The sequence below is a fragment of the Thamnophis sirtalis genome, unplaced genomic scaffold (genome assembly GCF_051295495.1).
Source record: "Thamnophis sirtalis isolate CommonGarterSnake01/CBP01778 unplaced genomic scaffold, rThaSir2_p1.2 scaffold_1, whole genome shotgun sequence".
Lineage (NCBI taxonomy): Eukaryota > Metazoa > Chordata > Lepidosauria > Squamata > Natricidae > Thamnophis > Thamnophis sirtalis.
In genome coordinates this window covers 113,724,470-113,740,282 of record NW_028261381.1, presented here as the reverse complement: position 1 = coordinate 113,740,282, position 15,813 = coordinate 113,724,470, and the positions used below count along the sequence as shown (strand labels likewise).

Genomic DNA, 15,813 nt, shown 5'->3' with positions numbered 1-15,813 from the left:
ACCTTTGCAGGTCATAAATATAAAGCAAACGTAAGTTGAAATAAGATCCTAAGCACAATGGCAGTTTTACTTAGCCACCACTTTGTTTGAGTTGCCAGTTATGGTCTCTAAATGAGGATTACTTTCCAGTCAAGGTGGAAGTGAGAGAAAACTATTCACAATGTTTAATTGTGCCCAGGACCGGTGTGAAGTGTTACCCTCTCCGGCTTCAGAAACTGAAAAGTGATAGGGAAATATTGACCTTGCTTGCAAATGTTGGGTACAATGATCTATTTCAGCTCAGAATGATGTCCCTTTCAGATCATGGAAGCATAGTTTGTTTCTCTCCCATTTGAAAGAACAAACAAAAATAGAGGGAACAGAACCAAATTAAAAGTGGAAAAGCTGTCTCTCTCCCTCTCCCTCCCTCACCGTGCCTTCTGCCCTGCCAGCTCAAGCCAAGAAATATTGGTGCTTTCCAGAAAAAATAAACATCTCTACTGTTATTTTTCCAAAGCACTACATGCTTATTATATATCATATCCTGGGGTGTGCGTTTCAAGTAAGAGGAAAATGTGACTTTTGAAGCTTTTCTTTTTTTGGCTCAGAGTGTCTAATGCCATTCCCACAAACTTTGTTATGCATGTAGAAACTCAGCTAGGATCGTGCAGCATGCCAACCCATGATATGAGATAATGTTAGAACAACATGGCAATCTTTTTGATGAGTAGAAAAAAAAATAGGTTATAGAGAGAAGGGAGTTATGATGAAATGTTGAGGAGAGTGATTTGATTAGAATTGTATGGATAACTGCGGAGGAGAGGAAGGCATATATATATACATACTTCATGTTTCCTGGATTTTAGATTCTTTTTCCTGTCTTTTCTGTTCGTCTATTCTTTTTCTCTTTCTCACATTTACTTTACTATTTTTTCTTTCTTTGAATGTATTTCTTATATAAAATTCTCTCTCTCTTACATACTTGCAAATAATCTGTGGATAAGACAAAACCAATTTTGGAGGTGAATTTTGAAGGGTCCCTGGTGTATTTTGAGCTTGGTGGTTTTCTTGCAGATGCTTCATTACCCAAACTAGGTAACATCAGCAAGGCTGGTCAGTACAGTGGTCTAGGACTTAGGATGTTTCCTATCATGGGTAATGAAACATCTGCATGAAAACAACCAAGCTCAGAGAGCACCAGGGACCCTTCATTTCAACACTGAGCTACAGGTATTCTCCTTTATTGGGGTGTATTTTGGCAAGTAAATTTTTTGGCTTATCCATGAGTGTCTGCAACTGGGACTGGCAACTTTATTGTTAAATGATGCTGTTGCTAAGTGAAACCTTGACTACCATATTTTTCAGAGTATAAGATGCACCGGAGTATAAGACGCACCAATATTTTGAAGAGGCAAATTTTTTTTTAAAAAAGTTTTTGCACTCAAAAATGACCCGCTTTTTGCAAAAACGGGCCCGTTTCCCTCCCCCCCCAAAATGGCATGCATAGCCTTTAGGAGGCTTATAGAGTGTTCCTGGGGGCTGGGGGGGGCAAAATTGAGCAAAAAACAGCCCATTTTTGGCTCATTTCTGCCCTTCTTAGTCCCAGGAGCACTCTGAAAGCTGTATTCAGTGTATAAGGCACACCCAGATTTTCAGGCTCTTTTTGAGGGAAGAAGGTGCATCTTATACTCCAAAAAATACAGTATGCTTAACATCTTATATCATCTTTCTTTTGTTTCATAGACCTGCAAAATGTAAAGATTGGCCATAAAGTTATTTTTTCATCACCACCATAACTGCAAATGGTCACTAAACAGGACAGTCACTAGACCTGCATATATGGCAGCTACTTTATTCAAACTGTGAAAATAAATCTTGTTTGAACAGCTCATTGGATGTCAGAGCGGGAGAAGGTTGGGGAAAGGAAGAGCTGACTCACCTCCCGAGGCCGATTCTGCCGTAGGAAGCTCTTCATGTCTCCGCCGGTCATCAATTCCAAAAGGATAAAACGAGGCAACGTCTGTAGGCTCACCCCAATGCACTGCACTATATTCTGATGACTGAACTTACTTCAGATTAGCCACCACACAGCAGCAAAGCAGAGGAGGAAAAAAATAATAATATTGGTCTTTGATAGCCACCAAATTAATCTCTTGTTAAATTCTGGTTAATTGCAATTTTATGCAGTGAGTGATTTTAGACCACAGATGTCTACTATCAGACCCACTAAAGGCCTATAGACAATGATTATGCCAGGGTTCCAAATAGCATCCTTCATCAAATAAAGAATCTGAGGCTAAAGGTTCCTCGAAATTCAAATTTATTAAAGAAGCCATGTTGGCACATCTGGGAAAACCCGAATCTGAATGCTTCCAGGTTTTCCCCACCCAGTTGAAAGTTCAAGACCCTGCCCCAGCACCCACATGTCCATCACATCACAAAATGACCTTCACTCTCTGAGAAGGAATGTTATTATGGCTACATATTTCCCATGCTGCATACAATACTCCTTCCCAATTTCCCACAGTAGAATATGTCTGAATATGTGGCAGGCTTGAGGCCCAATACAAAGATGGCTTCCAAGCCTGACAGATTAATTACATTAGAGGGTTAATTTTGAGTAGGGTAGCTCCTTGTTACCACTTACTACACTGATACTTGCATATGTTAAATTTCCCAGCTTTTTTGTGTGTAATCCACGGAGTCCACCAATACTCCACTCTTAAAATTTGACAACAAATTATGGCAATAGAGGTCTTGACTTTTTTCCAGACACATAACCAGTCAAATGGGAGCACTAAAGCTGTGATAAACTTCGGATACTTATTTTAATAAAATAAAATCATAGTTTTCCAAAAAGTAATTATTAGGTGCAAAAAATAGATGACCGATCTTATCTATGTGCTTGACAGTATAACTTAGCTAAAAACCAATCTCATACCTCATTGCAGAATGGCACAGTGGTTAAGTTATTTGGACTAGGGAGACTCAAGTTAAACCCCCTTCAACCATAGAACTCAATGGTTGACTTTGGGCCCATCCCATATAGTTCACTTTCCCCCTCAAGATTACTATGGGGATAAAATCAGGGATGATTACCATGTAAATCACTTTGATTTATCTAAGAAACTGTTACTATGAATACGATAAGCAAATTAGACCAAAAAAATAATGCTGCTGAAATTGAAATGGAACCACTAGATTTAAACTTCTCCCAATTGCCATGAAGTTGATAGCTTGTTAGCCTGCCCCAACTTCCCATGTCCCCGGGGTTGCTGTTGATAACAGGAAAAGCAGATATGCTTTCCATACTTAGATTGAAAATGTTTATATCATCACATTCTTAAAAAATAATGATCCCAAAATGGATGCCATCTGTGCATATGTATAATTAGGTTTCCCAGTGAAGAAATGCTGATGTGAGTACAGAAGGCAGGAATTGTTGATATGATTTGGTCTCTCATAACAATCCATAGCATTACATTGCTAGTGAACATCTTATTGAGAAATAATATCACTGGGGAAAGAACAGGACTTAAAACTCTTTGAAATTCAACCAAACTTTAAAATAAATTTTTAGAGGTAGCCCTTTCCTTTTGTGTAAATAAATTTGCAGATGGATGGAACCACGTTGGTTATAGTATGTTTAACTGATCCATGGCAAAACAGTCATTTTATGACATTAAATGACACACATAAACAGACAGTTCTGGGCAACTAACTCATTATTGCTGCTTTGGACAATCAATGTATTTAATGTTTTGTTTGTTTTGGCCTTCAGACCAGGATTCTTATGAATTCTGGGTGTGGAGAGCCTTAATTACTTTCCCTGTGTTGTAAAAAGTACAAACATAACTCTCCCTCAAATGAGGCTTGAAAGAAATAAATATAAATTATTTAAATAATTGAACTATAATTTATAAGTACTCGGAACAACTCTCCCTGTTTCTTGTTTCAAAAGGATTAAATTATTTTTCTGAAATTCTCATCTACAAAGAGGAAATAGTTACCCAACTGAAAGGGTGTCCATGAATATATAACAATTTCATACATTTCAATATCAATCATTTGAATTGTGACTCATCTGAACTGTTTTGTTGGTTATTTACTTATCTTTAAATTTTCTGATTCAAAGAGTTACATGCAGACCAATATGCAAGCCATACTGGGGTTGAGTCCAGATTTTTCATTCTCCCTTTTTTGGGGAGCATCTCTGACAAGCATCTTTTTGGGTTATTGCTGGATTATTTGCAGGAAATAGGAATGGCAAAGGCTACTACCTCCTCCACAGTTCAGGCAATAGAAATCATCCCAGTTTGCTGATGGATACATCAACTTTGATTAAAGAAAAGTCACACGCTATCATTTATTGGTGACGAGAAGCTTTCAAGCTTTGGCATGAAAAAATAAACTTGTGATTTATGCTTTGTTGATTAGACAGGATCGATTACAAAAAGAAAACTAATATTATGTAACTTTAGAAAGCTTAAAATATAATTGTAGTTATAATTGCTGTGAAAAATACTGGAAGCTATTTTTTAATACAATTTTCCCTATTTTTCTTCAATTTTTTCTTTTTCTCTGGCACTTTTTTGCTTTCTCTTTTTTTTAAAAAAATACCTTATTTTATATTAGTTTGCATTACTGTAGTTTGGGCATGTGAACAATTGTTTGTATAGGATTTTAATTTTAAAAATATTCATTGAAAATGCATCCCAGTCACAGAGGTTGCTTCTTGATGGAAGGAGCTCTCTTCATAACATCAGCTTTTAACGTATCCAATCCATAGAGCTTCTCAAGATTATAGGAGGTCAGCTCCTATAATTAACTTATTAACTATAATGGTGTCTTTAACCGAAGGAGTTAGCCAAAAAAGGATTTCAGGAGAGTATGGTTTAGCAACAGCAGGTCTTAGGGTTGGCTGAATTTCCTCTTAGGCCTTGTGTACAATCTCCCCAACTTCAGCTTGAAGTTCTTGAAACTTCACACTTCCACATCATGCAGCCTTTCCTCACCCCCAATCCTTGGCTAATGTTTTTCTACCCCCCCCCCTCAAAACGAAGCCTTCTTAACTGCAGGATATATGGTGATTCAGCTGCAATTGAGCTGACCATGCAATACCAGGTGGGATCTGCCCAGCTCCTATAATCTGTTTTCAGTTGCTGGGGGCACACCCCACCCCCTGCAGTCATCCACAGTGGGTAGGGGCTGACAAACAGGATGCTTGGTTTTATGACCCTTTGAAGTAATGTTTACTCTTCCCTCCCATATCCTCTGTGCAACATGCCAGTTGGCAGATTGCACAGAGGAGCAAGGCTTGTTGATGGGAGATTATCCTTTAGTTTCAGCCAGTGCCACCCCCAGCGCAATGTTTTAGCTTGTTACGTAGGAGATCTGAGAAGACAGAGCATGACTGAAGTCATACTTTTATCTCTCAGACAGCCAGCATTGCTGTGTCAATCGCCATCATCCCATCCTCTTGAATCAGACAGGCACTGCAGGTAATCTAGAGATGGGTAGGGTCTTATCAATAAGACAAAAACAGGAGTTCCCCATCCACCCCACAGTTCAGGTTCTAACAGACTACTAAACCCACCACTCTAGACATGTGGTCCAGCCCACACTGAGGAAGGTTTCAGGAAAGTTTTTCTTGCCAAGAGAGTAACATATCAATTGTGCACCTCAACTTTTGCTGCAGTAAACTGTTAAGACATCAGCCCTCAGACCTTCATTCATGAAGCAGTGTTGCAAAGGATTATGAGGACAGATCAAGTTTATTCTGGGATACTTTGTGGACTAGAGGACAGCACTTGAAACCAGCTGTCTAGAAGTGCTCTTAGATATTTTTTTTAGAAACACAGCAGTGTTATTTGGAGAGATGGTGAAGGTGGGAAAAGAAAACATAGGCTAACAAAGACAGTCAGAAACATTTTGGGAGAAGAGACCTAAGGAAAAAAGAATCATAAGGAGGAATCTCACTTCCCAATCCTGTTTTGGCTATGATTCCTGAAGCCTTCCCTCCCTGCAGCTGGCATGGCCTGTCTTCAATAAATGCATCCTGTATATTCTAAGCTTAGGAATTTGTATTTCAACTCAGGAACTTTAAAAAGATTTTTTTTTCTTATAACAATCCACTACACTTGCTCAGCATGGAATAATTAAAGAAATATTCCATTGCCATTTAATTGGGTAATGTCTCCATTCTCTTGAGAGATGGAAATAGTTAACCCTAAGAACATATTTGAAAGGATCCATTGGACACGTTTAAAAAAAATGCAAACATGAATAAGTGGCCCATCAGTTTGGGGGAGGGATACAGTCATCTCTAGTTGGGTCTCAGCCAGTTGTTGGAGCAGAAGAGGGAAGCAATCTCTTGCACATGGCTCTAGGAATGTTTTTCAGGCCAAGCATTTGGGGAGAGGCAGATAGCAATTAAAGCTGATCAGCTTCTAGCTATAAATCAAGGTACTTTTCTGAAGTGCCAAAACCTGCTGAAATTTTCCTAAGGTGTGACTCATGAAGCCGCTGGGTGAGATCATATGCCGGCATGGGATCAAATATCATCAATACACAGACGATACTCAATTGTATCTGTCCGCCCCGTGCCAACACAGTGAAGCAGTGGAAGTGATGTGCCAGTGCCTGGAGGCTGTCAAGGTCTGGATGGGAGCGAACAAGCTTGCACTCAATCCAGACAAGACCGAGTGGTTATTGATGTTGTCTCCCAAGGATAGTCCAGACATTCCACCTCTTAGCCTGGGGGGTGAAATCATACACCCCTCAGAGAGGGTCCGCAATTTGGGTGTCCTCCTGGACCCGCAGCCGACGTTAGAACACCATCTGTCAGCTGTGACCAGGGGGACTTTTGCCCAGGTCCGCCTGGTGCACCAGTTGTTTGGAATGTTTATTCAACTTGTATGCCGCCCTATTCCCGAGGGACTCAGGGCGGCTAACAAACCAAAAGGGAAGGGGAATACAAACAGAACACAAGACAAGCAAGTTAAAACAAGCAACAGTCATAACAGTTTAAGTGGGGCCGGGAACTCATCAGCCCCAGGCCTGCCGGAACAGCCAGGTCTTAGTGGCTTTGCGGAAAGCCGGAAGGGTGGTGAGGGTCCGGATCTCCACGGGGAGATCATTCCAGAGGGCCGGAGCAGCCACAGAGAAGGCCCTCCCCCGAGGGGTCGACAGTCGATATTGGCTAGCGGATGGTATTCGGAGGAGGCCTAATCTGTGGGATCTAATTGGTCGTAGGGAGGTGATTGGCAGGAGGTGGTCTCTCAAGTTGCGGCCCACCTGGACCGGGAGGCACTTCGAATGGTCACTCATGCCCTCGTCCCCTCAAGACTGGATTACTGTAATGCGCTCTACATGGGGCTGCCCCTGAAGAGTGTTCGAAGACTACAGTTGGTCCAGAATGCAGCCACGCGAGCGATACACCCATGTTACACCCATCCTTTGCGAGCTGCACTGGCTCCCTATTGGTCTCCGAATGCGCTTCAAGGTGCTAGTCGTTACTTTTAAAGCCGTACATGGTTTAGGACCTGGCTACCTGAGAGACCGCCTCCTGCCACATACCTCCCAATGACCAACAAGATCCCACAGGTTGGGCCTCCTCCGGGTGCCGTCGGCCGGACAATGCTGGCTGGCGGCCCCCCGGGGGAGGGCCTTCTCTGTAGCTGCGCCGGCCCTGTGGAACAATCTACCCGTAGAGATCGGGACCCTTACCACTCTCCCAGCCTTCCGAAAAGCCACCAAGACCTGGCTGTTCCGGCAGGCCTGGGGCTATTGATCAATGTCCAGCCTCACTCAAACAGAATGGATGGTGTGCAATTTTAACAATTGTATTTTTACCGTGAAATCTTTTACCTTTAATTTTTAAATGCTTTTTATCTTGTCTGTAAGCCGCCCAGAGTCCCAAGGGAGTGGGCGACATACAAATTTTATTAAATTTCAAATTTCTATTTTTAAAAAAAGTGTGTGTCTCTGTGTGTGTGTGTGTGTGTGTGTAATACAATGTTGAAACTGTCAGTCACTAAGAGTCAATTCAGTCTTCAGGTTCTCCTGGGATGCTGAAGACCCTCTTTTTTTACAAGCTATTATCCAATTTTAATTGGAAGTACTATATAGCCCCATGATGGAGAACCAATGGCATGTGTGCTAGAGGCGTCATGCAGAGCCCTCTCTGCTTTCACTTGCACCGTCACCCCAGGTCAGATCTCCGTGGCGTTTCTTTCGTGAGCTTCTGTTTCCCTGCAAATGACGAAACAGAAGCTCACAAAAGAAAAAGATCTTACCTCTCTCCATGCTGCCGGTGTTGGGATGCCCCGCCTCCTGCCAGCTAGCTGGTCTTCGGGTCTCTGCTGCACATGTGCGCATGACCATGCATATCTGCATTCACACACACACCTTTCAGTTTGGGCATGCATGCATGCATGCACAGTTTGGGCACTCGATGTTTAAAAAGGTTTGCCATCACTGCTATAGCCAGAGACTCAAGATGTGTTGGTCTATAGATCCAACAGTCAGCATGGTAGGCAGAAGCTCTGCATAATGGTAGTATTTATTTTCTGACTCTTCCTTCATACCTTAAGCACCACACAAATAACACTGTCTAGGTGGAGAAGATGTATCTGACCAGAATGACCTTGAAAAGCTGAAGAAAGTCACATGTAGATAATATTTAGATATGAGACAACCAGGAATCGGGAAGTTAAAAAACATCTTAGAAGAAAGCAGCGGAAAAATATTTAATATTGGCAATAAAACTATATGGATGCTTACTGAATCCTGACCCAGTTAAAAGGACACCTGAATACAGAGTGATTAAATAGCAACTGAAGAAGTGCCCATGGGGTGAGAGGCAAGTACAGGAGCGTTTCCCTCCTGGTCTGGAATATGGAGCAAGTCTCCATTGCCCTTACTCTTCTCAGGCCACACAAGGAGAGACTGGGAGGGGAGGGCAATGGGCAGGGCCAGCCAGCCAACAGGGAGCCACAGCAGGGGGACAAAAGAGCTGCATGCGGCTTGGGAGCCACACGTTATCAACACCCGAATTAGATGATCCTTCCCTGTGTGACCATACATGAAAGTAATGGACTTTAAATTCAAAAGGACAGGAATAAGATGGCCAACTAGTTATTTAGTTGGACCTCTACTAAGGATGGCTGAAGTTCCCAATCGAACCTCATGAGATTTTTTGAAAGAAATATATTAGCAGTGATCATATTGATAATATCTAAAAAGTCATCTCTGGACCTCTCAGTATTAGATAATTTTTGCCCACTATCCAAAAGTCATGTATTGGAAATGAAAGATTATATGTACATATTTTGATTTTTAATAATAATTGTACTGAAGATTGCAGTAGTACAATAAAAATTAATAAAAACTACAAAAAACAAAATAAAATGAAAAAATGAAATTTGCATAGAGAGAAAAAGAAAAAAAAATAGAACAGAAAAGAGTAAAATATAACAGTGAAAGTATAATAAAAAAGAAAAGAAATATAGTATATAAAGAAAGACTTCCCCATCACAACAGTATAAACAATTTTAAGAACTTATTATCTTCTCTTAAAATACGGCAGATAATCTCTTCATTCCATATCTTATCAGATCCTTCAAACCTCCTCATTAAGTCTTGATCAGCAAAAATCCATGGTTATCAGAAATAACAAGATATCAGTTTTAACCTTGATCAAATAAATTCACTTTATATTCCTTTCTTTTATCTTTAACAGTCTTGATCTTTAATCCCTTCAAATCATATCCTAGACTTTGTTTATTTTTTTCTTTGTCCCTTCTCACAAATCCTTCAGAACTTTTAAAAGTCTCTTCTGTAAATCCAGTACAGGAGAGTCATTCCTATCATTCTTTTGGTTTGCGTTTTGTGTATCCCTTGTAATTATTAATACATTAGCTGGTTTCATTTGCAAATCCAGTATAGTATCTTTTTCCAAATTATTCTTACAGCTTATCATTTTTGAATCCACTTTCAGATTGGTCTCAATCTTGTTCAGTAAAACTTGTTCCTCTTCCATAACATCCTTTAAACACAGTTTATCTATAGAGGTAGATATTCCTAAAATTAATTTCTGGGTTCAGTATTCAAACATATCCTCCAACACATCCAATATTAAAGTATTTTGCTCCATTCTGTGTAAGATACATTAAATATTCTTCCTCTTTAATTGTAATCTTTATTTCCTTTTGATTTCTTGGTTTCTTGTAGTGTCCTAAAATCAAATTGTTCTATCATGTCTTCTTTAAAGATGTCAAAACAACAGCCTTTTCCCACATTATCCAGAGAGTTTGGCTGGCCAGAAAACCCATATTTGGTCACCAACTTCACCGCAATGCTGTCTCTACTCCTTTAGAGATATGTAATTTGCCATGTCCCCACCGGAAGTCCTCAGTACGTACAAAAGTTGAATGAGTGTAAGTCTCAATTGCACAGTCAATATATAAAACTAGATTTCAGCAGCCTGCAAGCTTTTGCTCACTAGCTTCTTTCAGGACACTGTGAAGTTAGAATTTCTATAGAAACATTCTTAAAAGCTCTATTACCAACTGGCAGTTTCTGGAACAGAACTAGGTATATGTGGCTATATGTGTATCATGCATACCTTATTACTTTCTTTTTAAAATTGGTGCTGCTAAAATGAAATTCAAATCAAGTCTCTTGAGACAGGTTTTTAGTTATGTCTTGTTCACCATGTTAACCTACAATCCTGTCTAACAAGAAAGTTTTAAAACCCACCTGATTATCAGTGCTTCCATTAGGAAATCCATCTCATCCTGCTCTGAGGAAATTTCTGGCAATGTCTGTTGAAATGAAAATGAAAAACATGAATCCATTGCAAAGGAAGATTACCATTAGGAGAAAATGGGAAGGCAGAATTCTTGTTTATTAAGACAACATGTTGGTTGTGCTTGTTATACTACTTCTCACCCTGAAAACTAACAAAATTGAAACCCAATTGAAACCCAATGGTTTGAATAAACCATGTAAAACAAATCCTGAAAACATGGTTATAGAATTGATGTCAACTAAATGCCTCTGATACGCAAGATATAACACAGAGAGATGCTCATTATCTGCCACCATTTACCTTCCAATTCAGATCACGGCGGTACAAATATAGGAGATTGTTTGAGTAATTAAAGGGGAAAAATAGAGTTGAGTGGGAATAGAGAGGATCTTTTGGTGATGCCATCTGGTTTAGAAATGTCCTCTTTAAACAATTCATTGGCATTACTTTTTATATATTTTTGATGTCAGGCTAAGTATGCCCTGCTTATTCATACTTTTTCAAACACATCCATCAGTTTCAATTGCTTCTATTCTTTTAACTGTTTAGCATGGCTTTTGCTTTTTGGTGCACAGTGCTATGGTTCCTTGTAAGATACTCACATAAAGTATTTTTCTATCAAGGCAACCTGGTCTACACAATATGGGCTGAAGCATACTGCTTCCACTTTGCCTTTCAGCCCCAATCCAGGAGCAGACAGTTGCTTTCGCAACAAAGTGTTTTGGGTTAAATTTATATTTACCCACAAAGAAATAAAGGGAGACTAGTATAGATTTATTTCAAGCTATTTAGCTCTCAACAGCTAGCCATACCCTTCTGGGATTTGAAACCAGGCCGATTGCATATTAGGTACATGTATTAACCTCTAAGCCATGAGTGTTCCTCACTTTGTCAACTTTACCAGGGAGGAGATTAAGTGTGTGTGTGTGTTTTTTTTTAATCAGGGCAACCTAGTCTATCCAAATATGGGGTGGAGCATACTGCTTCTGCATTGCTTTCTACTGAAAACTGTTCAGATGTTTGTCACAATGGCACATCACATAACATTTCAGAAATAAAGAAAACAAAAATAATGTAAAAGTCATTAGTTGTGATGAGAGATAGTACTAATTGTGATTAATCATGAAAAAACTAAGCAAGATCAGATATGGTTAGTTCCTGGATAACACATTCTCCATGAAATCTGAAGACTAAAGACCATGTTAGAAAGTTCTAAAAAATCCCCAAAGGCAATAGGTACCCATGTGTCCATGAAGTTATCAAGAGTCAAACTCAGCTAACATTAGCTGAAGACACTAACCTTGATAGCCACCTGTAGAGGACTGGAATCTCCTGTGATTCCTACTACTGTTCCTTTGTAAACTTCACCAAATGCCCCATGTCCAAGTTCCCTAAAGGGAGGTAGAAACAAAAAACACACATTCAGTTCCTATGGACACTTCCTGTATGTACACCAAGTAAACACTTTTGACTACAAAAAGTTGAAAGATCGAGGAATTATTGGAAATGTGCATTATATTAGGATGTGAGTGTGTAAGTGTATATGTGTGTGTGTGTGTGTGTATACACACACACACACAACACAAATTAAGCATTGTTGATGAAACATACATGATAGCAGTAGCATTTCCCCACAAAACAATTGCTTGGATTTAGGGTTCTCTAACTGAACTCAGGTTTTCTTTCCTGCACCACAATTATAAGTGTGTGTCCAAATGCTAGCAAGAACACAATGCAGCTAAATCTTACTGAAGTAGAGAAATATTCTTTCGTGGAATCTCTTTAAGTTCACTGAGACTGGCCGTTTTTCCTGCAAAGCTGTAATTGGGGTTATAATCTGTCATGATGGTAGAAGTACGGATTTTGCTTAGGTTATAATCTGGATTCTGCAGATGGGCTCTGGTTCCTTCTAGCATCTTTTTCTTTCGATGATAAACTGAAAAGAAAACATGAATGAGAATCTGAGACAAAAAAAAGAAGAAATTAAACCATGTGAACAACAGATATGACATTCCAGAACGCCTGTCTCAAATTTTTTTAGACTTCTTCTCTTCGTTAGTATTTTTAAATTGTGTTACTATATTTTTTGCAGAATTACAAGTTAGCTTTTTTAACTGATCAGGCAACATACAAATGTTTTTAGACTGTGACCTGGTTAAGAGCAGATACAGTCATATTGGTGAGAGGAATAACCCAATTCCTGAAATATTACACTTTTTAATGAGTTCTAATTCTACAGCAAGCTGTGGGATTCATGGTTGCTTAAGAAATTGGTATAATACGGTACAATGGCAGGCTTCAAAATACAAGCCTTTTCCTCTCAGGGTGAAGCAAAAAATTCAGGGGGAAAAAACCATTGTACTCAACATTTAGCCTTCGCAAACACAACTCTCAGGGGTGACTTAAAGGGGACTGTGAAGCAGATGGTGGATTAAATATACCACACAGAAATACATACATGGCTGCAAATGGATTTAAACATTAAGTAGCTCCTTTTAGAAGAAAAGTGTGTTTGCTTATTTAATCAGAAAGCTCTTCTAAAACATTTGCCTAGGCTTGAAAACCAAAGATGAGATTTTAACTACAGATGGACTGAATTATTTCCCTTACTCATCAAAAAAAGACTGTAAGATGAAAAACTCATCAGTGTGAAACATACAAAGAGAGAAAGAGACACAGACACAAATATTATATATCACAGCTGTTGTCTTTCTGACGCCTATGGTTTTGAATGACATTCATCCCAAATGGAACAATAAAGCATCGCCTTGCTTCACTGGATATTTTATAATATTAAAATAAAGAACAAGGCAATTCTTTATCACCCACCGCATTATGCAATGAATAACTCCTCCTGGATCCAAATCAAAATGCATAGGTTACAAAACCAAGTATTTTGGCATATGAAAGAGGAAACCCTGTTTTATAATTATCATCTCTTACAATGAAAATATTGAAATTACAAAGTAAATAACTAGCCATTTTCTGTCCTTCCATGGTATTTAACATAGTGCTTTAAATAGCCAACTCACTTGGCTAATGTTACAACTATCTTATTCACACTAACAAACTGAGGACAAATCAGGAAACTTCACATGCTTTCAATTATTCCATTCCCTTGTTTCAAATAAAATGTTTAATATGTAAGTTATGTGTATCTTTGTTCAACCAATTTAGTGCTTTTTAGAAATCCTTTGTCCCTGATTACATTTTTTCAAATCTAGTAGTTCAATGAGACTGCAGCTCCATGTGAAAGCAAGCTGATCATGCTCGTTTGAAGTGTTCACCTTATTCTCCCACAAACAAAATTCTAACCTCTTCTATAGAAGAGGTTCCACAAATCTACAGTGCTGTTTAGAATCTGTTCCAGCTCCCTCCCCCCGCCCGTCCGCACATCATCAAGATGAAGAGCGAAAGGAGGAATTCTGGGAGTTGAAGTTCACAAGTCTTAAAGCTGTCAAGTTTGAACACCCCTGGTTTTTTTTTCTAAAGGGTTAGGGGTGCAAGGGTCTTGTAACTTGACAGCTTTAAGACTTGTGTGCTTCAAATGCCAGAGTTTCTGAGCTAACATTTTGGTTGCTAAGCAAGAGTTAAGGGTTAAGGGTACAAGGGTCTTGTAACTTGACAGCTTTAAGACTTGCACACTTCAGTGCCAGAGTTCCTGAGCCAACATGACTGGAGGAGGAATTCTGGGAGTTGAAGTTCACAAGTCTTAAAGCTGTCAAGTTTGAACACCCCTGGGGTTTTTCTTTCTAAAGGGTTAGGGGTGCAAGGGTCTTGTAACTTGACAGCTTTAAGACTTGTGTGCTTCAAATGCCAGAGTTTCTGAGCTAACATTTTGGTTGCTAAGCAAGAGTGTTGTTAAGTGAGTTTCACCACATTTTACAAGTTGTCCACGCCCACCCAGTCACATGGCTGGCATGCCACGCCCACCCAGTCACATGGCCAGCAAGCCACTCCAACAAAGCAAGCCACACCTACAGAAGAGGTTCTAAAAATTTTTGAAACTTGCTTTCAAACATGAAAAGAACTGAGATCCAGTGAGGACCTCTTGGTGATGGAGGAAGATAAATTGTTACATTCTGGTTCTTTTTGTGCGTTCTCTCCCACTATCTCCATTGTAGTTCTAATGGTCTTCTGAAGAAACTTTTCAAGAAGCCACAGCAATCTGCACAGGAAGGAAAAATCTGTTCCCCACCCCTCAACTTTCATCCTCCAACACAAACAAAACATTATTAAGTGCTAATCTGGAACCAAATCACTGTTTTATAGACTGTCTCTAGTTTTTCAACCTTCCTTCCCGAGATCCTACATAAATCCTTTAAAAAGGCCAGAGATGTGAACACATGAATTCAGATATGCACAAAATATAGCAGATGCAACTTACCAATTGATAGGCTACCACAAGTGAGAATCATAACAAGCACCACAATCACAGCAATCACTGTCAAGAGGAATGGAAGAGGCAAGTGCTCGTCTGGAATGGGTTCCCGGATAACTAGACAAAACACGAGATGTAAGCGTTTAAATGTCAGTTTAGGGCTTTAAACAGGTTTCTAATAAAGCCCAATCACTGGGTTAGAGCACTTCCTTTTCACCCTAATATCTAAGAAGAAGTTCATAAATAGAATGTGGACAATTCCTTGTGATAGAAAACTGAAAGAAGAAAGACTGGGGGGCAAAAATGTGTTCCCAAATTACTAGATATAATGTAGAGAAAAAAGGATGGGCTGTAGGTGAACTAACAATAGTATAAATACATTTATAATCAATTATAATAAATAATTACTTATGTTATATTATTTTATAATAAATTAATAAGATTGGGTTTGTCTAGCTTAGGGAAAAGAAGGACTAGAGGTGACATGATAGCAGTGTTCCAATGGCTCTCACACAGAAGAGGGGGCAACCTATTTTCCAAAGCACCAGAAACAAGACAAGAAACAATGGATGGAAACTAATCAAGGAGAGAAGCAAACTAGGAGACATTTCCTGACAGGGAGAACAATTAACCAATGGAA

At 39.3% G+C, this 15,813-nt stretch overlaps 1 protein-coding gene across 1 annotated transcript in view; it reads right to left on the bottom strand.

The window, feature by feature from the left end:
- LTK (leukocyte receptor tyrosine kinase) overlaps positions 1-15,813 on the bottom strand; it is a 112,420-nt gene that overhangs the window by 9,686 nt on the left and 86,921 nt on the right. The window contains exons 20-24 of the mRNA XM_087722376.1: positions 15,180-15,290; positions 12,542-12,728; positions 12,093-12,183; positions 10,741-10,805; positions 1,919-2,048 (exon numbers count right to left, since the gene is read on the bottom strand). Coding sequence (XP_087578502.1) covers positions 1,919-2,048; positions 10,741-10,805; positions 12,093-12,183; positions 12,542-12,728; positions 15,180-15,290 — 584 coding nt within the window. The remainder of the gene's footprint in view (positions 1-1,918; positions 2,049-10,740; positions 10,806-12,092; positions 12,184-12,541; positions 12,729-15,179; positions 15,291-15,813) is intronic.